Raw genomic sequence first — 23,553 nt, forward strand, 5'->3', positions numbered from 1 at the left:
ACAAGTGATTAACTAGCAATTTACAACTGATTCTCATAAATTTTCAACTAACATTATAAATAATTTTAAATGTATTTAGTGAATTTTTTAAGTGATTTGCTTTTATATTGATTTACAATTTACAACTAACTATTGTAAATTTCCAACCAACTTTACAAATAATTCTAACTGTATTTATTTAATTTTTCAAGTGGTTTATCTGCATAGTGACAACAAAAAATTGAGATTTACAACTAGCTTTTATAAATTTTTAACTAATGTTATAAATAATTCCAAATGCATGTAGTAGATTTTTCAATCGACTATTTGAATTTTTCTAATTGCAAGTAAAGACCATTGTCTTTTATTAAAATTTCAATAGTTTATAGTTTATAATTGTTATTAATGTTCTTTTAAGGTCTCTAATTGTTATTTTTCCTATTTTTTATGTGATCATATGTAACATCTAACATTAACAAATCATTTCATGTTAAAATATTACCAACAAGAATTGAATTTAGTAGAAGTTGCTAGTCACTTATAACCTGACGAATTAAGATTTGTATTCTCTGAGAGGTGCCAATATTTAATGCACAATCATGTTTGGAATATGATTGCCTCTAATAAGAGGAAACATGTGATCAATAAAAAAAAATCTAAATAAAAATTGCCAACTAAGCTCAACGTGAGTAGTAAGGACTCTTGTTACTTAAGCACTTTATTGAAGGTTTGAATATTGGTCCATGTGTATGTATTAACTGATGCAATTGATGAAGATGTTGCACATAGAATAGAAGCTGGGTAGTGAAGATACCTAATAAACTTAAATGTGAGTTTTATTGAATTATCATAAGATCGGCCATGTTAGATAGTAGTGAATGATAAATTTTAAAGGAACAAGAAGAGCATTAAGTTGAAGTAGCATGTATAAGAATGGTAAGATGGATGTGCAAATATGCATGAAAATATAAAATATGAAAAAAGCATATATGAGAAAAAGTGAGTGCGGCACATATTATGAAAAAAATAGTAGACAATCATTTGAGATAATTGGGACATATTAGGAAAAGCACCGATGAGGAGAGTGAAATGGATAGTTTTAAGCTTGGTAAAGAAAGATATAAGAGGACATTTATGGAAATTGTTGAACAATATCTTTTAATTAATAATATTCCTAAAAATTTGATTGATGATATTGTATAATGATATCATGTAATCCATATAATTAATTTCACTAATAAGATAAAGCTTGCTCTTGTTTGTTGGTACTGTGTATGTGCCAACTTAGGAAACAGCGTGCATAAGGTTTTTTTTTTTAATAAAAAAATCATATGTGAGGACCGAATGTTGAACAAAATAATGCCGCCTTTGATTTGTAAGGAAAGTCATTATACAATACGCGGTTTAAATTAGGCACAATAAAACACGTCACTTCTAAACTCTGGTACAGTTTATGATGGGCTTGGCCCATCATACGAAATGTAGCATGGCTGGGCAGGAAAATATAAGGGTCATGGAAGCCCATAGTTGATTGCATCATCATCATCATTTCAAACCGCTTGTCACCTATTCGAGCTGATTTTAGGCGAGGACAAGCGGGACCAGGAATCTCTCCACTTTTCCCTCCACTTTCCCATCCCCACCATTCAAATTTTTTTATTAAATAATTTTTTTAAATGATAAAATTAATGAATGGTGAGGATGGGGAAAGTGGAGGGAAATGAAGAAAAAGGAAGTGGAAAGACCCCACTTCCGGACAAGCGAGCCCTGCGTCCAGTTGTCACTTGCCAGGTCTAAAATATGGAAGAGGCAGCCACCTTAAAACCAATCATCAAATTACTACTAAATGAAATGGAAGTCGTGATCCTTGAGATGGATCTAAGGACATATGTCCAGGTAGCGAATCTCCTTTGATAGAAATCCCCCTCCTAATCCACAAATCAATTCCACCGACCTTTCAACTCTTCTATAATCACACTATACTCACCACTTTCAATGACACGTGGTATTCATATCTGCAAAATTCCGGGCTCATAAAATTACATGCAATCCTTTTCGTAATGCACTATCCCAAAAAATCAAAAGAATAAATTTCATTTGCTCAAATACTTAGTGACATAAAATAAAAACATTTATCAATTTTTAAAATTATTCAGGAGCTCCAATAATAAAAAAGTTGCAATTTGACAGGGGTCCGCTTGTCGCTCATCATATTACGAAAAAAGATTAATAAATGATACTCCTAACCTTGATTATGTATAGGTACGTAACTTCTATTTTAAAGCATAAAGAACATGGAATGGAACCAAATCAAATTCATGCAGTATTGGGTTAAAGGTTGAGTGACAGGACGACAGAGATGCAGAATATGAGCATCATCTTTTGCACTCAAAAGGGCCAACTGCAGAACCAACGTACATGACATATCGGAGACACAGAACGTTGGGAACCACTCTTATGTTTTGATCTGGTGCTTTTTTTATTATTATTTTTTGTTCCCCGTAAAAAAATTGGCAGGACAAGGAAAAAGAAAAGCGGCGAGTTATCCCCCATTCCTATTTTTTCATTTTACGAGAGACTCCCATTAATATTAATATACCATAACAGAAAAGAGAAAAGTGAAGCAGAAGCCTGAAGGCAAAAGAGGCTTCCAAGGCAGGCAGGCTCCACATCCATCTTCACCCCTAATATTTTGTTCTGATCATATTCTGAGACGCCTCTCTCTCTCTCTCTCTCTCTCTCTCTCTCTCTCTCTTCCCCCTCCCCCACTACCAACTAAGCAAAATCACAGCCCCACTCGCTGCTATAACTCTAATGGCAGTTCCAGATGTGGCTCCACCACCCGCGCTTCTCCTGCTGCTCTCCATTACCGCTTCGCTCTGCACGGCTGTCGTCAGAGGCCAAGTCATGGGCGTCGGAGGAGCCAGCTGGTGTGTTGCCAGAAGCGACGCTAGCAGCCAGGCCCTCCAAACAGCCCTCGACTACGCGTGCGGCTCCGGTGCCGACTGCCATCCCATACAGTCCGACGGCCTCTGTTTCCTGCCAAACACCATCCAAGCTCACGCCTCCTACGCCTTCAACAGCTACTATCAGCGCAAGACCCGTGCTCCCGGCTCTTGCGACTTCGCCGGCACTGCCACTATTGCCCAAACTGACCCCAGTACTGTTTCTTTCTTTCTTTCTTTCCACCCATTCATGCTTTCCTTTTCTCTTTCGCTCATTCCTAGATCTTTTTGTGTCCGTAGGCTATGGATCTTGCGTGTATCCGACTTCGTCCAGGTATGCTCTCTTCTGTTTCTCCGTGGATTTACGTATACCATAGACTCTGTTAGTGAACTCCACTGTGGTGGCTCATGGACACTTCTTTCTTTCTTTCTTTCTTTCTTCTTCTTCTTCTTCTTCTTTTTGAAAAAAAAAACCAAACACTTTCGGGTCTTTCTTGATATACAAGCATATGGATTCTCCGCTGTTGTGCTGTCTTTCTTTGTTCTCTTTCTTTCTCTTTTCTTCACTTTCCGGATCCAATGGCCTCGTCTTGCAATTTGAAATGACCCAAGTCAAATGAGAGACAGCCACAGAAGCTGGGCTCTGTTTTCTTGGCTAAGGGACAGTGACGAGAGGGATCGATTTTATTTAGGTGTGAAGAGTTGGCGAAGGAGCTAACGTGAGTCTGTGACACGCGGCTTCGTGCATGGATGAAGGGTCCTTGGTCCCAAACTTCCTGTTTTTTTTTTTTTTTCGCCCCGGTAAATAAAAGTCCTAACCCCGATTTTGAACACGATAGATGTCGTTTTGCATTTTCTTGAATCGAAACCCGCGTCGGGGTCGTCTGGTAGAGTGTATCCTTTTAAAAGTCTCTGGGAAACCTAACGGCTCAAATTCATTATTAGATTGTACCTTGGGATATTATTACAACGCATGAGGCTGCTATGCTTTCCAGAGGTAAAGTAATATTGCCAGTATAAGATGCGATGATGTGTTGATTGAAGCTCTCACGTTCACGTCAACTTGTCATGTTTTTTATTAAATTTGGGAATGGAAATTGGAATATATGAATATGAGTGACGTCCTTTGCTTCTCTCCCTGCCCCAATATAATAGGCCATGGCCCATACTCTTCACACTCTTAACTATTTATCAAGGGGGCATCCTTTCACGGGAACTATGAAATGAAAATACGAAGTTACCATGGCTTGCCAGTTGGCGTGGAATGGTTATGACAATTTGCAGTAAATTTTTTGTACATATTATTGAACATTGATCAGCCAAAGGATTTAACAATTCATGGAAACCTGAAGAGTCTTGATGTCTTGTTTCCCACTTTTGTGTGGCGCGTGAGTGTCAACACCCACTCTTTTAATAGATTTCAGTTTGGAAGGTGATATCCCGGCAAGATTTAGATTGTAAGACACCTTCAGAAGAAAAGAGAGAAGGGGGGGGGGGTGGGGGTGCTTTTGACTTTGAGGCTGCTCATGGCGAGGACAAATAAAATTGAAGAAGATTTGAACATGATGGGCGGCTCCGCTCTGCCAGTTTAACTGAATGAGAATAGTTTAGTGAATATTTGCTGGAAAAAAAGATGCTTGTCATCGGGACGAATCTTTACTAGTAGCAGTATACTCTGTGAGCCTTTTGACCGAGCATCAAAGAAGATTGTTGATGAAGACGTGGCCGTAGTGACGGGGCACGATGTTTTGAGTGGTGCATCCGTGGGAATAAATTGCAGCTGCGAATAAAGCTGTATAATTTGTTCACAAGTGTCCATGGTTTGCCGTCCAAAGTAAAACATTTAACTGCAAGTTGGTCTGATGAAATTGGCTTTTGCACTGAGCCATCCAGGAGCATTCTTTTCCTTTGTAGTTTAAGTGCCATTTCTAAACTATCTGACGCTGATATATTATGATGTGTAGCACTGCTGGAGGGACGAATATACCAATCACAACACCGCCGTTGATCAACCCAAATGTGCCAACTCCGACCACAACATCACCCTTCTTCGGCGGGGGCGCAGCTGGTGGCGGAATCAATCCGGGGATGACCTCTCCTGTGCCTGACAATTCCAGAGCAACCTTGGCAACGGCCAACGCCAGTTTAGTTTTATCTTCTCTTTTCTTGTTACTTACTTACCTTTTGATTCTAGCGTAGTAGGGTTCTGGGTTTAGGGTTTAGAGAAGCCTCTTCCTGTTCATAACCACACATCTCTACGCCACACATCTCTTCCTGTTCATTTTCCATTTTTAAGGTTATGAATAAGGCTGGCTGTTCAGGGAAAATGAGCATAGCTAGGGTTGCAGCTAGGCCTTTACTAGAAATTCTAGATTGATAGACACCTCTCCCCCACAAAAAACACCAAAAAAAAAAAATCAATTCAATTAGTTTTTTTAAAGGTTGTCTTACGGACATTGTATTTCATAGACACTTCAATATTATTAGTATATTATTCAGTATTTTTTTTTCTTTTAACGCGTGCTTCCATTCGATGAGCACTCGAAATTGTTATTAATTATAGAACCGAAGACGAAAATGTAAATGTAATGAAAATATTCTAATCTAACGACTGAGGGACAAGACTGTACATAAAACTTAAAATCCACTCTTGTTGAAATAATGAACAACACATTTAAAACAGAAAGTGGGACTCACGCGAGTTTAGACCTCAACCCTTATTTTTACCTCTAACATATACCATACCAATGAGACAATAATTGCATTTTCTGTTAAATTATCTTTAGAAAAAAGTCGGCTTATTATTAAGCTTATTCATGGATCTGGTTTCCAAGTCAGCTGACATGCAAAAAATATACCTCTGGTTCCTCTGTTCTTCAACTTGACTCCTTGCGGTGTATTAGTTAAATTTTTGAGCTGACTCCTCAAGGATCCTAGAAAACCAAAGGAATAAATCATCAAGGTGAAAAATTCTGTTCAGATTATGATGCTTAAATTCATCATTTTATTGGGAAGCTGAAGCTGCATGCTGTCCTTAAAATTTGTTGTTTCAAATAACTCTCAAAGCAGAGCAAAATGTAATTTCCAAACAAATCCACTAGGCTCCCAACCCCTTCTTTCCACCAATTTTTTATTTTTTTTTAATACGCTCAAGAAATAAGCTAAAAAATAAAGAGGATGATAGAGAGGTTTCATAATTTGCAACTCAATCTCTTAATTTTGCAATTCTGTTATAATGAACTTGAAACTTGTGCTTCAAATTTTAATAGAAAAAATAAATATTTTTATTTTTCAACTATGTTAAAATTTGAAAAACAAGTTGTAAATTCATCGTAACGTAATTGTAAAATTAAGAGATTAACGTAATATGATAATTAGGACTTAACTTGAATTAATTGATCCTTTTGGAATTTTTTTTATTCTCCCAAAAAAATATGATGTGTCCCTAACACTACAGAACAGGTATAGGTAAAATTGTTGCTGAAATTCATAATCCTTTTTTTTTTATTTTCCTATTTTATGCCAAATAAAACATTTATTTTTTGGAGTCTGAATGCAAAGGGTTATTTGTCAACGAGCAAAATGAAACACATGAGTCCCTTCAGGGACATTCAATAAAATTGGAATGATACATAGAAGATTAGCATGGCCCCTGCGCAAGGATGACACACACAAATTGAGAAATGGTCCAATTTTTTTTTTTTTAAAAATGAAACACATGAATGTTTTATGTACCTGTGGTTTCACTAGACATTTTTCAGGCTGCCTGACAATGTATATCTGATCTCCAGCAGCGTTATAGAAGTCCTGATTACGGTGCCATGTCCACAATGCATAAGTTTCATTTTTCACCTGCGTGTATAACTTAACCCATTACTCGTAGTTCTATGGAAACAATGCATCAAATGTGTGACTCAACGTAAGATAAAGAGTAAGACCTCAAGAATTCCATGGCCAAAGCTACTCTCTCTGAATGCACTATAATCAGGCTGCTGGTCCCAGCAGAATTTACCAGCTGCTGGACCAGATGTGAAATTGAAGGCACAGAAGCCACCCATGAAGTCATCTGGTGTAGTTGTTGGTTCCGGACAGTTACCAGGTTCATCAGCATGTGTGATTGCCATCTTTTCCCAGTTACCACCATCACCAACTGTGATATAAACAGGACCACAGGGATCCAATGTATAGTTATAGACTCGGTTTGATCTTTCATAGGCATGTACCTGTTCAATGTTCCCATATGAAATTTGTTTGCTCATATAACTTCCTCTCAAAGTAAGTACTTACGGGACCTTTTGGAAAATCACAAAAGTCCTAACGAATCCAAGCAATGAATGTTGCTTAGTTCGTGTAGGTGCATGGAAAACAAATACACTTACATGTCCATTGAAAACCACATCAACACCATATCTATACAATAAATCTTCCATCTCAACCCTCATACATTCTGCTTCTCTATAATGTGACTTGTAGGTGCTGTACCAAGGTGGATGCCATGCAGCTACCAACCATGGGGTTACTTCTCTATCAACAGAAGCCAGATCTCTCTCCAACCACCTGTACTGGTCTGCTGTCAAAAGAAAAAAAAAAAAAAGGAGAAGACAATGATGAAACAATTGCAGCAAGATGTTATATGATATGATATACAGAAAGATAAATGGAGAAAGTACGAGCCAAGAGTTAACCAGATTTATTATATGATATGTAGGCACCAAGCATTATAAAATGTATTCCTCCAGCATTGAAAGAATAGTATAATGTGGATGATGATCCGCTCTCTTCAGATGGGAATGCAAATCGAGAACTATAAGAGACAAATGTCTGGTTTTCAGCTTGTAGTTCTATCTCATGATTCCCTTCTATTACCATTATTGGAACAGAAGAAATCAGAGGCTCCATGTACCTGCTACCAGTAACTGACATTAATTAGATCCTTGTCGATACATTTGAACACGTAAAACCTTAGCTGCTTATTATTGCTCAGATGTCTCCAAATTCACATTTAGGTTCATATAATGAGTATTAACATGTAACAAAACAAGTATTTTATTCTTCTGAAAAGTCCATTGATGCAACAAATCCAGTAAAGTACAAGTTTACCTTCCCCAATAATCCCAACGAGGCTGATATGTTTCGTGGATAGGAGTATCAGAAAATGTGCAAGAGTAGCAATCTGACCCAGTTCCATTAGTAAGATACAAATTAGCATAACTAACATCTCCAACCAATAGAATAAGTTCAGGATGGTTTATGGCCATGTGATTCACAGTAGATATGGTATTATATGTAAGACCAACGTCTCCAACAATTGCTATTCTGCTAGGGTAGCTCTTGGGGCCAGAAACTGGCATAGTCCTGAAATAGTGAACACCACTCATTGCTGCCAGGTTTGGATCTCCGCATTGATACTGATATAACGTGTTGGGTTTTAACCCTGCCAGCAAACACAACGCACTTCTGAAATTAGCTACATATTCAGGTACTGCTAAATCAATTTTGATTCATGAATAAGGTTTAAGCCCTTGGGAATGAGTGGCAAAAATGGAGGAGGGTAAGTTCTTTCCTTTTTCAAGACAACTATGTTTAGTTGGACAAAGTTTACAAAATCATATTAGAATTTAGATGAAAGAGAGGAAGAGGGGAAAAACACCTTTTAAGAGAAAGAGAAATCAGTAACAAAAAGAAGACCTGTGAGACGAACATGATGTATAATTCCAGAAGTGTAGTTCTGAAGTCCTTCAAAAGGATAGAGTTGGCTGTAAACGAGGGAATAGCCCGCGGCTTCCTCAGCGATCGGCTTTCCGAACTCTCCAAACTGAACTATGCTAGCAACCGTATTAGGATCCAATGGTTCTATATTGTACCCAATCTGGAACTCTCCTGCAAATACAATCCAATCAAATATTTCATATAGAACGCATAATTCGTACAATGTGCTTGAATTTACACACGGAACCGTTTGAGTTTAAGGCAGAAAGAATGCCCACGATCTTATGCTGAATACATTCAAATATGAGCGATATTAATTTTGGGAGTTAAAGGAGAGACTTTTTTAGCTGACAGGATTTAAAGAGATAGACTTTGGTAAGTCATTCAATTCAAGCCTCTAAAATTGGACACTTGCGGGCATCTACAGTGCCACAACTAACGTCTTTATATTCATGTGATACCATTTTTCTGAAGCTATCATTTGAAAATGGACCCCACTTAATGAGAGGACAAAAATGGAACCAAATGCCAAGTAAATGGAAGAAGAGGCGCACCAGTGATCCAAGAAACCCAGACAGAATCATAGTTGGAAGAGAGGGAAACGGAGATTTGTTCGGGATGAAATCCTTGGACTTTTCTTTGAAGCAGAGTATCCGAATTTGGAAGGTCCACAGCTTGTCCTCGGAAGCTCTGGTCAAGAGGAACGGTCACAGGCTTGAAGGGTCCTTCCAGAGTGGTAGGTATTTCAGCTTCAACAATCACCGAGCTCAGAGAAATCAACAGAGACAGAGCAGTTAAGAACTCTAAATTCAAGGCCATGATAGATGAAAGAGTCCCGGAAAGAATAAAAGATAGTGACTCGCGTTCAGCCTTCAGGGCTGACGAGTTTATTTATATATTGATATATAGCGAGAGAGCGAGCTAGTGTAGAAGGACGAAGGGAGAGTCGAAGAATTCATACGAGGGAAAATGATATTTGAGGAGAACGGCGGGGCGGTGTGACGAGCGCGTGGCTGGGAAATAAAAATAATAGAAAATCGAGTAAACCTCTTTTTTTAAATCCCTGTTCCGCTTTCATGATATGGATTTTTAGAGTATTTCTGTTTTATTGTGCATTTGAATTTGAATGAATTTGATGTATGTATGAATGTAGAACATAAAAATATCAATGAGCCTCACTTTTGATTCATTTTTTGAAATCTTGTGAAACGCAAACCCCGTTTTCCTTGACTTTTTTTTTAATGCATATCAGAGTTCCAATTCTGCACTAATAAAGCATGGAGATTGGAGAGTGGCTTTTATTTTGGTTACAAGTCTTTGGGATGGTAGAAATAAGATCAAAGTTGCCTATGTCATTGGTGTCCTGTGCCTTTTCATTTCTACTCTGTCACTGGTAGGAGTGGCCATGGCCGTGGGTGCCTCGCTCTCTGGTAGTGGTTTGCTCCCTCCTTCTCGCTCACTCTCTTCCCTCTTCTTTCTTCTCACTTCAGTGTGAGTTTGATTCATCCAACATGAGGCGACTCTGTCCAGGGATTTTTCAAATTAGTAACTCTATCGCTGTGCCTTTTAAACTTGTGTTAACCTCCATGCTTGTTGCAATTTCCAAGCATATCTTCTTCGAAATTTGTATTGCTTCTTCTGTAATCTACACATTGAATACAATTTTTTTTTTTTTCCATACAAACATGGAATACAATTTTAAAACATAGCATTTTAATGTCATTAGAAATAAAGACATTAAACATGTAAAGCTAAGCATATAAATTTTCTCCTATTAAATACTTATTTTTGTAAAAAAATCTAAAATCTAAACCAAGCATGGTAATGGTGAAAACAACACCCCCACGGTATCAACAAAAGTTCAATGATAAATTCTTAAAAAAAAAAAAATTAAATGTACTATGTCATTTGTGATTTATGAATTTGACGCTCAAATAATATTAAATATAAATTAATTTTTATATTAATAATTGTGAAAAGAAAAAAGGTAAGAAATTAAATATGAATTTCATTATAAAAATAAAATTAATTAAAATAATATTATATAATATTTTATTTATATAATTTGGAACATTCTAATTGAATAGATAATAAATATCACGATACACTTAATTTATTTAAGAATTTTTAAATATTCATTTACACATTTCTACTCTTTCCTTTTATGCGTTTTGAATTTAGGCAAAAGCCTTTTTCGGTCAAAAGATAATGATCGCAATTATTAAGTGCTCTTTATTATTGTGTGTTTTTATTGCACTTTATTGCTCTAATAATTTGAGAATTGAACGAAGTTAACGACAATTTTAATGTTGGTGATTATTAATTTTAAACTTTCTATGAATGGTGGATTGTAAGGATGAATATTTTAAATATTAATAAAATTTATTATTGTCAGAATTGTTTGATGTTATGTGAGATATTGAATTTTGAATATAGATTGTTTAAATTTATTATTTTAATTCTGATCCATAGAACTCTGATTTTACCTTGTTTAATTTTAGCTAGACCACCTATACTAAATCTAAGCACTTTTTCTGATAGCAATTTAAGGGCCATTTGAGTAAATGATTTTTTGCAACGTACATTTGTATTTATGAGATGGGGGGGTGTTATTTAAAAATTTTATGATTCAGCAAATTGATATTTTGAAACCACGCTAAAAAAGTTATCAAAAGTGAATTTGGAAACACATATTATTGGAACTTTTTAAATTAGCTTTCTATTAAATTTTTGAATTTACCATACTATTTTTTTTTTCCTTGCATTTGATTAGTTTGAGGTCTATTTTTTGACTTTTTAACATGTTAATACTCTCTTATGGTGTTTGTTGCATGCTCTATATTTTTATATATTTTATTGAGTTCCGTTCACTTACTTAATAATTTTTATTATATTTTAATAAAATTTGCAATTCAATTAAAAATTAAATTATATATTATAGATTGACAGTCAATCATATTAATTTTTAATATTAATATATTTTGAATTATTTATTATACAATTTTTTAATATATTAAACTATATATTTTTATTTTTTATATTAAATTTTATATCATTTAAAATTTTTATTGCATTTTTTAAACATTTATAATGTATTACACTTAAATTACAATTTATTATACATTTATTAAACTAATTTTTTAAAAAACATGTTAAAAGTAAATTTCATTTACAACGATTATTTTATTAAACTGACTTCTGTCAAATCATTTGGTAGTCAAGTTTTCGCATTTCATTTCGTTCTGGCTTTAATATCTACAACTGTGACACAGCGTTCCTGGCCGTTCTCAGAGGCGCCTCTCCGATTCTTTTCCTCCATTTCTCTCTACCTTCCATCTCAATCATTCATATATTTTTTTTAAATTTATTTAATAAAATAATATGAATGGTTGAGATGGGGAAGTGGAAGGAAATGGAGAGACGCTTGAGTGACTCGGGAGATTCTGAAGACTTCGTTGCCGTCCTAGATACCGGGGTGTTAGTGTGCTACATGTATGTCTCTTGATTTTCTGTGGATGAGAGATATTGCGGGACACCGAGACTTCGAATCCCCCTTGAAAGGATTGAAAATTTGCTTTTGTGGTCGTGATTCGTGAAAAAGTTCCGGACCGTGTTTGCATTGCATGTTAACTCAACAATCCATGCGTCCTACATCCCTTTCTATTCACAGGTTCCTTTTATGTTCCAAGTTCAACACTTTTCCATGCCAATCTGGGCGTCAAATTAATGCGAAACTCAACAAAAAGAACCTTAAGGTAACGAACGCTAAACGATTTATTGACGTCATGTGTTTGGTTATCTATGGGATTCTCACGGTTTAAGTTCCTCTCTTTCCCTTGATTTTTAGTTCACCTGTGGAAATGTGAGGAGATTGAGTTTGGCAGCTGTCAGTAACACAGCTCTTTCTTATCCTTACGACGAACTTCCTGGGCAACAAAATGAAGGGGAAATAAAGGATATTGATTTCTTGCTTCTAATGGAAGATCGTGGAATTCGTGCTAATTGTCAAACCTATTTATGGTTGTTACAAGGGTGTCTCAACTCTGAGTCTCCTATGGATTCTTGGAAGCTTCATGGGAAGATTTTAAAATTGGGTTTTTATGCAGAACCGAGCTTGTGTGATCGACTTATGAACGTGTACATTGCTTTTGATGATTTAAATGGCGCAGTCAAGGTTTTTGATGATATGCCGGCAAGAGCTGTGTCATGTTGGAACAAATTGATTGGAGAATTTGTCACCAGGAAGTTAAGCAGTCTGGTTCCCGGTCTTTTTCGGTCAATGATCGATGAAATGGTTAAACCTGATGAGAAAACGTTTGCAGGGGTTTTGAGGGCATGTGGTGGTAATGATGTTCCTCTCAAGTATGTGGAGCTACTACATGCTAGGACTATAACTCATGGTTTTGAAACAAGCACTCTGATATGTAATCCTTTGATTGAAATTTATTTCAAAAATGGCTTAGTGAATTCTGCCAAGAAAGTCTTTGATGATTTACAAATAAGGGATAGCGTCTCTTGGTTGGCTATGATATCTGGTTTATCTCAAAACAGGTTTGAAGAAGAAGCCATTCTTCTATACAGCCAGATGCATGGTTCAGGAATCTTCCCAACTCCTTATACATTTTCAAGTGTACTAAGTGCTTGTACCAAAATAGAATTATTCAAGTTTGGAGAACAGGTCCATGGTCTTGCTGTCAAGATGGGGTTTTCTTCTGAAATGTATGTGTGCAATGCTCTTGTTTCATTGTATTCTCGTAAGGGAAATTTGATATCTGCAGAACAGATTTTTGAAGACATGTTTCACAGGGATGGGGTTTCATATAACTCACTCATCTCAGGTCTAGCTCAGCGAGGATATGGTGACAGAGCTCTAGACTTGTTTAAAAAGATGCATCTTGATTGCCTAAAACCAGACTGTGTAACAGTTGCCAGTCTTTTGAGTGCATGTGCATCAGTTGGGGATCTTCTCAAAGGGAGACAGCTTCATTCATATGCAATTAAAGCAGGAATGTCTTCAGACATAATCTTGGAGGGTTCGTTACTTGATCTTTATGTAAAATGCTCGGATATAGAAACTGCCCATGATTTTTTCTTGACAACAGAAACTGAAAATGTGGTGCTGTGGAACATGATGCTCGTGGCTTATGGCCAACTTGAAAATCTAGACGAGTCATTTGAAATATTTAGACAACTACTAATAAGAGGCATTGGACCTAATCAATTTACTTATCCAAGTATTTTAAGAACATGCACTTCTTTGGGGGCTCTTGATCTGGGAGAACAAATTCATACTCAAGCACTAAAAACTGGCTTTCAGTTTAATGTGTATGTCTCCAGTGTGCTTATTGATATGTATGCCAAACATGGGAAACTGGATACTGCTCTCAAAATCCTGCGAAGACTTAAAGAAGAAGATTTTGTTTCCTGGACAGCCATGATTGCAGGGTATGCACAAAATAATATGTTCACTAGCGCTCTTAAGCTCTTCAAAGAAATGCAAGATCGAGGGATCCAATCTGATAATATAGGATTTGCTAGCGCAATCAGCGCATGTGCAGGCATTCAAGCACTTGATCTAGGACGGCAGATTCATGCTCAATCATGCATCTCTGGTTACTCAGACGATCTTTCAGTTGGTAATGCACTTGTTAGTCTTTATGCCAGGAATGGGAAAGTACAAGAAGCATACTTAGCTTTCAAAAAGATTTTTGATAAAAATAATGTATCATGGAACACGTTGATATCGGGCTTCACTCAAAGTGAACATTTTGAGGAAGCACTAAGTCTATTTGCTCAAATGCATAAAGCTGAGCTAGAAATCAATTTATTCACATTTGGCTCTGCAATTAGTGCTGCTGCCAATATTGCAAATATTAAAGTAGGGATGCAGATTCATGCTATGATTAAGAAAACTGGCTATGATTCAGAAATTGAGGTTTCTAATGCTTTGATCTCATTATATGCAAAATGCGGTAACATCAATGATGCTAAAAGGCAATTCGTTGGAATACCTGAAAAGAATGAGGTTTCTTGGAATTCCATGATTACAGGATGCTCTCAACACGGTCTTGGATTTGAAGCACTTAGCCTTTTTGAGGATATGAAACAGCTTGGTGTCATGCCAAATCATGTAACCTTTGTCGGAGTATTGTCAGCTTGCAGCCATGTGGGCTTGGTAGATGAGGGAATTAGATACTTCAAATCAATGATTGAAGCACACAGCTTGGTGCCTAAACCTGAACATTATGCTTGTGTTGTGGATCTTCTTGGTCGGGCTCGTCTTTTAAGTCGTGCAAAAAGATTTATAGAGGAGATGCCAATTCAACCAGATGCAATGATTTGGAGGACCCTTTTAAGTTTTTGCACTATTCATAAGAATATTGATATTGGAGAGTTTGCAGCACGTCATCTTCTGGAACTGGCACCTGAAGATTCAGCAACCTATGTTCTGTTATCAAATATGTATGCAATAACTGGGAAATGGGGTTGCAGGGACCGGACAAGGCAAATGATGAAAGATAGGGGTGTTAAGAAAGAGGCTGGTCGTAGCTGGATAGAAGTCAATAACGCAGTTCATGCATTTTTTGCTGGCGATCAGCTTCACCCACTTGTAGACAAGATTTATGCTCATCTCGGGGATCTTAATGAGCGGGCAGCTGACAATGGTTATGAGCCACGGAGAAATAGCCTTTTGAGTGATGCAGAGCGAGAGCAGAAAGACCCAACTCAACTTATTCACAGTGAGAAACTAGCAATTGCTTTTGGATTGCTTAGCTTGTCTGGCTCCGGTCCTGTACGTGTTTTTAAAAATCTTCGTGTTTGTGGTGATTGCCACAACTGGATTAAGCATGTTTCCAAGATATCAGATCGGGTGATCATAGTTAGAGATGCATATCGCTTTCATCATTTTGAAGGTGGAGAGTGTTCATGTCAAGATTACTGGTAAGCTTGTGGGAGGTTGACAAAGGTGAATTGATCAAGACTTTGGTGGACCACAATTTATGTGAATGTGTTGGTCGTCCTCGGTCATCTATGCCTATGGTAGGAACTTTATCCTGAAATAAATGGAGAGATGTTTAAGAATTTGGCTTGTTTCTTATAAATGTGATAATTTTTAGGGAGAATAACAACCAGGTGCTACATAAGAAAATTAATTACTGTAAGGTCTATTGATGCAGTTTAGTTCAGTTGTCAATGGACCTTAATTAATATTCTTGTGTGGGACTTCAATGTAATTTTCCCTAATTGTTATAGTTTGAATATTTTATTTTTTCTGTCTTGCTTCCTTATTTATTTACTTCAGCAAAATCAAATTCTTGTGCGCTTTACACAGTTGCGTCAGATTTGAGAATTTTATCTTTATGTTGACCACTTTTTAATTTATCTCATGATTCTTTATTCTTCTCTGTCAGGTCAACTGTATGACAACCAACACATTCAATGGCCTGCCTTTGCATGAGTTTTTTGGGTCCTTATTAGGTTCCCAAGCCATCGGCGACTGTTGATGACATTTGGTTTACCTTGAGAGCTTCAGTCGGCAATGGTTGGGCTAGCCACATGGCAAATTTTTAGCCATAATCATGTTTGGGTGATTTTATTAATGATTGGAGAAAGAGTAAAAATATATAGGTGGCATATTAAGTGGGAAAGGAGCAATGTTGTGTTAAAAGATGAGATGAGTGAAGAGTTACTTTTTCATTACAAATCAATTGTTGAGAGACTTATACCCAAACCATTGATATGAAAATCAAGACATTTTTTTCAACCAATATCATGATGATGTTTGCATTAATCTTGACTATGGATTTGTGATCTAAGGATGAGTATTCCCTCCTCTCACATTTCACGTAGGATCACTCCCATCACAGATATCTTAATGACCAGGCAGTTGAAAATGGCTGAAAATCTGCTTCTTATACACCTTGGCACCCAAAGTTCGCCACTGTTTGCTCTTCAAGATCTTATGCAAGAGACAAGACAGGCAGCGGCTTTCGAAACATACACATTCTGTGCTTGCAGGGTGTTTCGAGTTCAACCATTGATATGGCACAAATATTGTTTCTCTATAAGTGCTTTATGTAGTGTTAGCTTTTAGGTGAAATGATTTCTGAAATGATTTATGTGAAGCTCTTTTTCAGGTCTAGCAGTGTTAGCTTTGCATGATTGGCAGACATCTTCAAGAGGGACTTTGGTTGCTTCATGTGGTTGTGATCCAAGAAGGGCTTAAACTTCAACCTATGATGCTTCATTTCAGCAGCACCACCCATGATAACTTGGTCGTGGAGGCCTACTTTAAGCCAATTTATGATCGTGGAGCTAGTGCTTCAACAGTTATAACACCAGAGATTCAATCTCTAATATTGCAAGATTTACCATTGGGGATCTATAATCAGTTTGAAACTTCACAGAATCACAGTGGTATTTTTGTTGAAGGCGCTGATTTATTTTTTAATATTGCAGCATATTTTCTGTTATTTACGATATTAATATGTTTATCCTTGGATAATATTAAGTATTATTTTTTTGGTTATGTTAAAAACATATTGGTATTTCAAAAGGAATAATTATTTTTATTAATAATATTAAACACTGTTTAAGGCTATTAAAACTGAAAATTGATTTCTTTCACTGTCTTCAAATGTAACGTTTAGAAACCATCAAAATGAATTAGTGAAATGAGTCATATTGTTTATAAAACTAGTAATTAAATAATTCTTTGAGGCTGTCCAAATGTTGTGTGATTTTGTTTATGAATACTACGGAGTGTTGTGAGTCCAGTGTTAGGCTCTTGAGTTTTTGAGTTAATTTTTTTCCTCCACCTCTAAACTATATTGTACTGTTTGAGTATTATTCTACTAATCTTTGTTGTTATATATCCCTGTTTATCTTGTAGGAAAAGTCTATTTAATCTTAAAGAGATACCACGTGATCAACTCGATGTGACAAAATAACTTTTAAAAATAGTGTTCTTGACATGATTTAAACTTAAAATCTATTCGCTAGTTTCAACATATTTTTTGTTTAATATCTTTCATATTTTAGAGACTAAATCTAAGATTCTAGAAAATATTAGCAGCATGATATTTAAGATTCTATATACTCAGATTTAAATATAGAAAATAAATGAGATAGCGGCAATTATGCCTTTGTATTTTACAATTTTAAATTTGTTTTAAGGTAATCTTCTAATTGAGCCATGTATCATGGTTATAATGTGATAAAGTTGTATAAAAATGTGTTTTTTTTATTAAAAGAAGTTTAGATAAATTATATGACAAGAGTTCATCAAGATCAATGCATGCTTTTAAATTCAAAGTGTTTATAAGTATTCATAAATATAAATTACCTATTAATATTATTAATAATGGAATTTAAACATGTGACCTTGTGGGTTGAAGTATTTTTTTTTTTAATCAGTTTTTGTATCTCAATACAATAAAATATATTTTTCATATCGATTTTGCAGTTCGTGATAATGTTTTTCTCTATCAATAAATTTAAAGAAAGATTAAAGGTACTTGTAATGTTGCATGACTTGGAAAATATCATCACTTATATAACTGCGCGTCAAATTTACAATCATGACATCCAACTTCATATTAACGATCAATAGCAAGTTGAAGAGAAACAAAGCATCATAAATATGCAAATGCTTTCCTACCATAAACAACGCGTCCAATTATTCTTATAGAGGTAGACAAAAGGGAAGTTAATCAGTTCAAAACATGTGATAAGATACTATTTTTAATCTGCAATACTTCAAATGTCACCAGAAATCTCCACATGAGCAAGTACCATTCCTAAAATGATGAAATCTCTTCAAGTCTCTTAATACAATTTCTCTTTGACTCATTTTGCTAGCACATTTCATTATAAAATGGCAATCGCCACATATTCTCAAGTTCTTCACAATCCTAATAGTCGCCCCAGGAGCAGTACTGATGAGACCAAAAGCAAGAGCCAATTTCTCACTATGCCTTCCTAAAGATTCCTCCTTCTCTTCCTCCTCAATATTATGGAGCACCCAATCAGTTTCAGGCACGTAACCTTCTTTCCGAGCTCCTGACATTATTTCCTCTAATTTCACATATATATCTTTAGCTTGCTTATGATCTTGATCCCCAGCAACAAAACTGTGCACTTGCCCATCTACCTCGATATAACTACATCCAGGATCCTTTTCCACTCCACTTCTTTGCATCAAAATTCTTACTCTCTCTACATCATCCCATCGCCCAACCGTGGCATAAACATTTGACAAAAAGACATAGCTGCCAGGGTGCTTTGATTCAAGCTGCAAGAGCTTGTCTGAGACCAATTCTGCCATTTTTATATTTTTGTGAGCCCTACAAGCACAGAATAACGCTCCCCATATGACAAAATCAGGGGCCACTGGCATGCTTTGGACGAACTCCATTGCTTCATCGAGTCTACCTGCTCTTCCTAAGAGATCTATCACTAACGCATAATGTTTCATTGTTGGCTCAATGGCATACTCGTATCTCATACTGTTGAAGAAGCGTAATCCTGCATGAACTTGCCCAGTGTGTGAGCATGCGGTTAGGATGGCAAGGAAGACGACAGAGTCTGGTCTCAGCCCTGCATAGGTGGCAACATTCAGGCAAACAAAATGAATTAAAATAACAAACAAAAAATTGAGATACTGGTCGGGATTGGAATAGGAAGTGGAAACTTGGGTTCGGCACCTGTAGATTTCATCTGTTCAAAGCCCCGCAGAACTTGCCCATGGTGGCCATGGATTGCCCGTCCCCATAGCATAATACTCCAAGTTAGAAGGTCCTTTTGTTTCATGTTACTAAAAACCTCACTTGCAGCCTCGATCTTCCCACATTTGGCATACATATCCACTAGAGCATTTCCAATTGATTTAGTGATGAAGAAACCAGAATTTGAGATATAATTGTGAATTTGTATTCCAGCCTCAAGTGCACCAATTTTTGCACAAGCTGAAAGAGCAGAAACAATAGTGAGATCATTCGGACTTACGCCTTCTTCAAGCATTCTAGAGAAAAATGACAATGCCTCTCTATGTTCTCCGTTTTGAGAAAAACCTTTTATCATTGTGGTCCAAGAGACCACATTCTTCTCCTTCATTTGATTAAATAGCTCTCTTGCTGCATTCATATCACCATTTCTTGCAAACCCATTTATTAAAGTATTCCAAGACCCAACATTTTTTTCAGGCATGCCTTCAAAAAGTTCTCCAGCCTTGTCCAAATCTCCCATTTTACAACACCCATTAATAGAAACATTCCACAACAGTATGCTCCTACGCTTTATAGTCTGAGGCGTTTCATCAAACAGTTTTAATACAGAACCCAACTTCTCTACTTTAACGTACATATCCACCAAGGAAACTCGAACAAATGAATCAAATTCCAGGCCAAATTTCAGAATCGCACCATGAAGACAATCACCGAGCTTGGCCAAGAGCAAAGCCGCGGCTGATTTTAGTATGAATGGAAATGTTAACTGGTCGGGCCTAACATTCAACCTCAACATGAGACCAAAGAAATAAATTGCACCTTCAAACTCGTCATTTTCACAAAGCCCACGAATCAAAGCATTGCAAACAAACAAGTTTTTATCCTGATACTGCTCAAAGATCGCAAATGCATAATTAATGGATTTGAGGAGAGAACAGGAAGATATGAACTGGGTTGTAACTCGACTGCTTGAGAAGAGGTTGGAAATGAGTATTTGAGCATGAATTTCTCGGAGTTGCCGGCTAGTTCTTGAGGCATGAATAAGAGAAATTATACAGGTTTCGGATCGGTAAGAAAAAGATTTACTATGGAAGAAGATACTAGTGATTGTCTTGGGGCGAAACCATGACTTTGAGAGAGCTAGAAGTGCTTTCATTACGGATCCAGCATGAAAGCACGTAGCAAAGCATGGAGAATCAAATGAATAAGACGTACCATCGTCTCATGGACTTCGCTTACTACCAAGACCTCTCTGTAACTGAAACTCGTGAGCTTTTCTGGTTCTCTCCACAGTCCACAACTCTCCTATTTCTGTATTCGCCTCCAAGGCAGCAAGGCTCCACTGCAACTGCAACGACGTCGTATGGATCTGCAATATCTGGCCTGTAACTTTGTAGTTATACACTTACACTAAATTGCATGTGCCCTGTAGCAAAAGAAAATTCTGCAACAAATCTGCTATTTTATTCTGAAATTTACATAACGTTTTGATTACACGTTTAATTTAATAAAAAAATCGAACCAAAAAATTTAAACTAGAATAAAATCAACAGTTTGAAAATATAAATAAATTTTTTGGCCATCTACTATAGTTTAAATAAAACTAAGCAATTTGAACAATTCATCCAAAATTTATGCCTAATTTGAAACGAAGGGAGAGTTTTAAATGGAAGTAGGGGTGGAAGTGCAAATAAAGATAAAAGTGAAATTTAAAAATATATTTAGTATCTAAGTAGAATTAGAATAAAAATTTCACTTAATATTGTATTTATGTTTTGAAAAGATTAAAATATCCATGAAACATAAACAAGGAAATCGACTCACCAGCTTTCAGAACCGCCCTCCACTCGGCTAGATCCCTGAACCATCGTCCCACGACCCCTACCATCGCCGGAGATTGTCCAAAAATCAGATTTAAATGGATATAGCAATAGATGCAGAAATCAAGAGCACAAATCAAAGTCAGAAATCAATTTCAACATTTTCCTAACCACCACAATCGAATGTGAGAGAAAGCAAAATTGAAAAACAAAAGCTCAAAAAAGAAAAATGAACGAAGCCAAGGATTGCAGGAGATGATAGTGATGATAAGAGAGATAGAGAGAGAAATAAGCAACAATAGTACCAACGACAGTAAACACAGGGGTACGTCGCTGACGTTGCCAGGGAAGAATCATTGTTGGTGTCGCTCAACGCTGCCAGTGGGCAATCTCTGGAAGGGACGAGAATCGTTGTGGTCCCTCGACGCTGCTAGTGGTGAATCGTCGCCGCCGCTGGTGGAGAGTTGCCGTCGCTGTCACTGGTGGAGGAACGTCGTTGCATGTGGGGGTTGCGGATTTGGATCCTCTCAGCAGCCGTTCCTTAGCGGCAGAAAATCCTGGCCCTAGGATTTATATCTACTATCTCATATCTTGTCACATTATCTCATGTTAAAATAATTTAATTTTAAAAATAATTATTTCACAAATTTATCTACCACTTTAGATATATTTTTTATACTAATGAGTCAAAACTTGTTTTGAAAAATTACTTTGCAAAATTTGTTAAACAAGTATTCTTTCAATCCTCTTTATAAATTATTTTTATTAATATTATAAATATTAATGCAAGAAAAGTACAAAGAATAAAATTATGTAGAATTGCAAATATACCTTGTATAACAAATTCAAAAAATAATATCATGTTACTTTTTTTTCTCATTAAGAATAATTTTAAAAATATTTTTAAATATTATCTAAAATGTCGTACCATAACTTATAAATGAGATTAAATAAACTTTTTAGAATATACCTTATAAATGAGATTGGAGGGAGGATTTATTAAATAAGTCAGGCTAAAGTTTGAATAAGCTAGACAATAGATCCCTACAAATAGTTTGAATAATCTTAAAAGCTTGTAAGGACCTATGGTTTAGGTTATTCAGGTCAAAATTTGAATAGGCTAAACAATAAATCCTTACAAATAATTTGAATTTGAATAATTTTTAAAGCATGTAAGGAGTTACAATCTAGGTTATTCAAATTTTGACTTGACTTATTTAACAAAAATCTGTTTAAAAAAAACATGTAGAGTAATTTTTCAGGACAAATTTTTGAAAATAAAAAATTATTTTGACTTGTTAGTATAAAAATATATATCTAAAGTGATAAAATAAATTATAAAATAATTATTATTATAATTAAATTATTTTAATATGAGATGATACAGTAAGATATGAAACATTCAATATAAATTAGGGCCAAAATTTCTTGCCGTTGAGGTAACGGCTTCTGAGAGGATCCAAATCCGGGGATGGTGAGGTGCAATGAGCAGTTTGCAGATATCATGACAAGGCAAGGGCAAAGGGTCCAACAGAAACATGGAACCACTTCCATTATTCTCTGGAGAATTGGTTTTAACAAACACAAAAATACTTACTCCAATTCCATGATACCAAACGCACCATTAGACTTGCCAATTTTCAGCTTAACAGGCTGAAGGCGGAGGCATCATCTTAAGCATAAGTACATATGTGGTAAAAGCATAAGTAATTAAATGACCATAATGTTAGAGACCCTGTGTAAAATATGGTAAATGCATGTTTGAATTATAATTTGCAAAACTAAAATTTTTATAATTTAGAATTTAGAAACAGGAGTTTCGGTAAAAACTAATCCAAATTACTTGTAATTTAATCTAAATTATAGTTTTAAACGTGATTAAGTGAAAAAAGTAATCCAAACACAAAAATTTTTATAAAATATAACTAAAATGAAAAGCAGATAAAACCAAAACGATACAAAAAATGGAAAAGAAAATAATAAAAAAATTTCTTATTCATTTAGGCACATATATTTTGAACATAATTTTTATTTATAGATTTTCAACAATTCAAGTCCTATTTTAATATTACAAACATGTAAAGAGACATGTAATAATGCATTATATGGCCTTTAAAGATTATAGATTATAAATTATGTTAAAAAAAAAGATTATAAATTATTACTAACAAAAAACTCAATTTATGTCCTTCATTATGACATTAAGGATAAAGAAAACTTGAGAGCTATAAGTTACAAACAACTATAACATAATATTTATAATAAAAATAAATAATCCCAATCATTTTTGTCCCACAAATCTTCATTTGAATCAGCCTAACACTAGTACAAACACGCTAATTATTAATTAATCATTCACTAACCAAGTTTTCA

The 23,553-nt window shown here is 35.7% G+C and overlaps 4 protein-coding genes and 1 non-coding gene across 16 annotated transcripts; 3 read left to right on the top strand and 2 right to left on the bottom strand.

Annotated features, from left to right (window-relative positions):
• The first annotated feature begins 2,607 nt into the window (after positions 1 to 2,607).
• Positions 2,608 to 5,435, top strand: LOC129309281 (PLASMODESMATA CALLOSE-BINDING PROTEIN 3-like). Its single transcript, XM_054950787.1, has 3 exons — positions 2,608 to 3,139; positions 3,225 to 3,258; positions 4,889 to 5,435. Exons 1-3 carry the CDS (start codon positions 2,794 to 2,796, stop codon positions 5,121 to 5,123), a joined length of 615 nt encoding a protein of 204 aa, XP_054806762.1. The 5' UTR covers positions 2,608 to 2,793; the 3' UTR covers positions 5,124 to 5,435.
• A 74-nt stretch (positions 5,436 to 5,509) lies between these two features.
• On the bottom strand, positions 5,510 to 9,728 carry LOC129309280 (purple acid phosphatase 15-like). Of its 3 annotated transcripts, none has more exons than XM_054950786.1 (8): positions 9,188 to 9,728; positions 8,613 to 8,804; positions 8,025 to 8,358; positions 7,610 to 7,830; positions 7,304 to 7,491; positions 6,863 to 7,147; positions 6,660 to 6,776; positions 5,510 to 5,857 (listed from the first exon to the last, which is right to left on the bottom strand). In XM_054950786.1, exons 1-8 carry the CDS (start codon positions 9,450 to 9,452, stop codon positions 5,849 to 5,851), a joined length of 1,611 nt encoding a protein of 536 aa, XP_054806761.1. In that variant the 5' UTR covers positions 9,453 to 9,728; the 3' UTR covers positions 5,510 to 5,848. The 3 variants fall into 3 exon arrangements, with proteins under 3 accessions (XP_054806761.1, XP_054806759.1, XP_054806760.1); XM_054950784.1 differs by having other exon boundaries at positions 7,304 to 7,494; XM_054950785.1 differs by having other exon boundaries at positions 5,511 to 5,857; positions 7,304 to 7,494; positions 7,610 to 7,827; positions 9,188 to 9,726.
• LOC129310190 (U6 spliceosomal RNA) lies at positions 6,520 to 6,622 on the top strand. Its single transcript, XR_008593032.1, has one exon. It is a non-coding gene; the product is annotated as a U6 spliceosomal RNA (small nuclear RNA).
• Positions 9,729 to 11,887: 2,159 nt separating the features above from the next.
• On the top strand, positions 11,888 to 17,065 carry LOC129309229 (pentatricopeptide repeat-containing protein At4g13650). Of its 2 annotated transcripts, XM_054950686.1 has the most exons (4): positions 11,888 to 12,388; positions 12,481 to 14,269; positions 14,684 to 15,674; positions 16,046 to 17,065. In XM_054950686.1, the coding sequence occupies exons 1-3, from the start codon at positions 12,257 to 12,259 to the stop codon at positions 15,577 to 15,579; spliced, it is 2,817 nt and encodes a 938-aa protein (XP_054806661.1). In that variant the 5' UTR covers positions 11,888 to 12,256; the 3' UTR covers positions 15,580 to 15,674; positions 16,046 to 17,065. The 2 variants fall into 2 exon arrangements, with proteins under 2 accessions (XP_054806661.1, XP_054806660.1); XM_054950685.1 differs by having other exon boundaries at positions 11,889 to 12,388; positions 12,481 to 15,674.
• A 1,277-nt stretch (positions 17,066 to 18,342) lies between these two features.
• Positions 18,343 to 21,737, bottom strand: LOC129309925 (pentatricopeptide repeat-containing protein At1g04840). 9 transcript variants are annotated; one of them, XM_054951695.1, is made up of 4 exons: positions 21,519 to 21,737; positions 21,185 to 21,241; positions 19,340 to 20,729; positions 18,343 to 19,232 (listed from the first exon to the last, which is right to left on the bottom strand). In XM_054951695.1, the coding sequence occupies exons 3-4, from the start codon at positions 20,514 to 20,516 to the stop codon at positions 18,400 to 18,402; spliced, it is 2,010 nt and encodes a 669-aa protein (XP_054807670.1). In that variant the 5' UTR covers positions 20,517 to 20,729; positions 21,185 to 21,241; positions 21,519 to 21,737; the 3' UTR covers positions 18,343 to 18,399. The 9 variants fall into 9 exon arrangements, with proteins under 9 accessions (XP_054807670.1, XP_054807669.1, XP_054807665.1 ...); XM_054951694.1 differs by having other exon boundaries at positions 19,340 to 20,738; XM_054951690.1 differs by having other exon boundaries at positions 19,340 to 20,743.
• Between the last annotated feature and the right edge of the window lie 1,816 nt (positions 21,738 to 23,553).

This window comes from Prosopis cineraria, unplaced genomic scaffold (assembly GCF_029017545.1).
Source record: "Prosopis cineraria cultivar Desert tree isolate PC_DT_omini unplaced genomic scaffold, ASM2901754v1 PC4, whole genome shotgun sequence".
Classification (NCBI taxonomy): Eukaryota; Viridiplantae; Streptophyta; class Magnoliopsida; order Fabales; family Fabaceae; genus Prosopis; species Prosopis cineraria.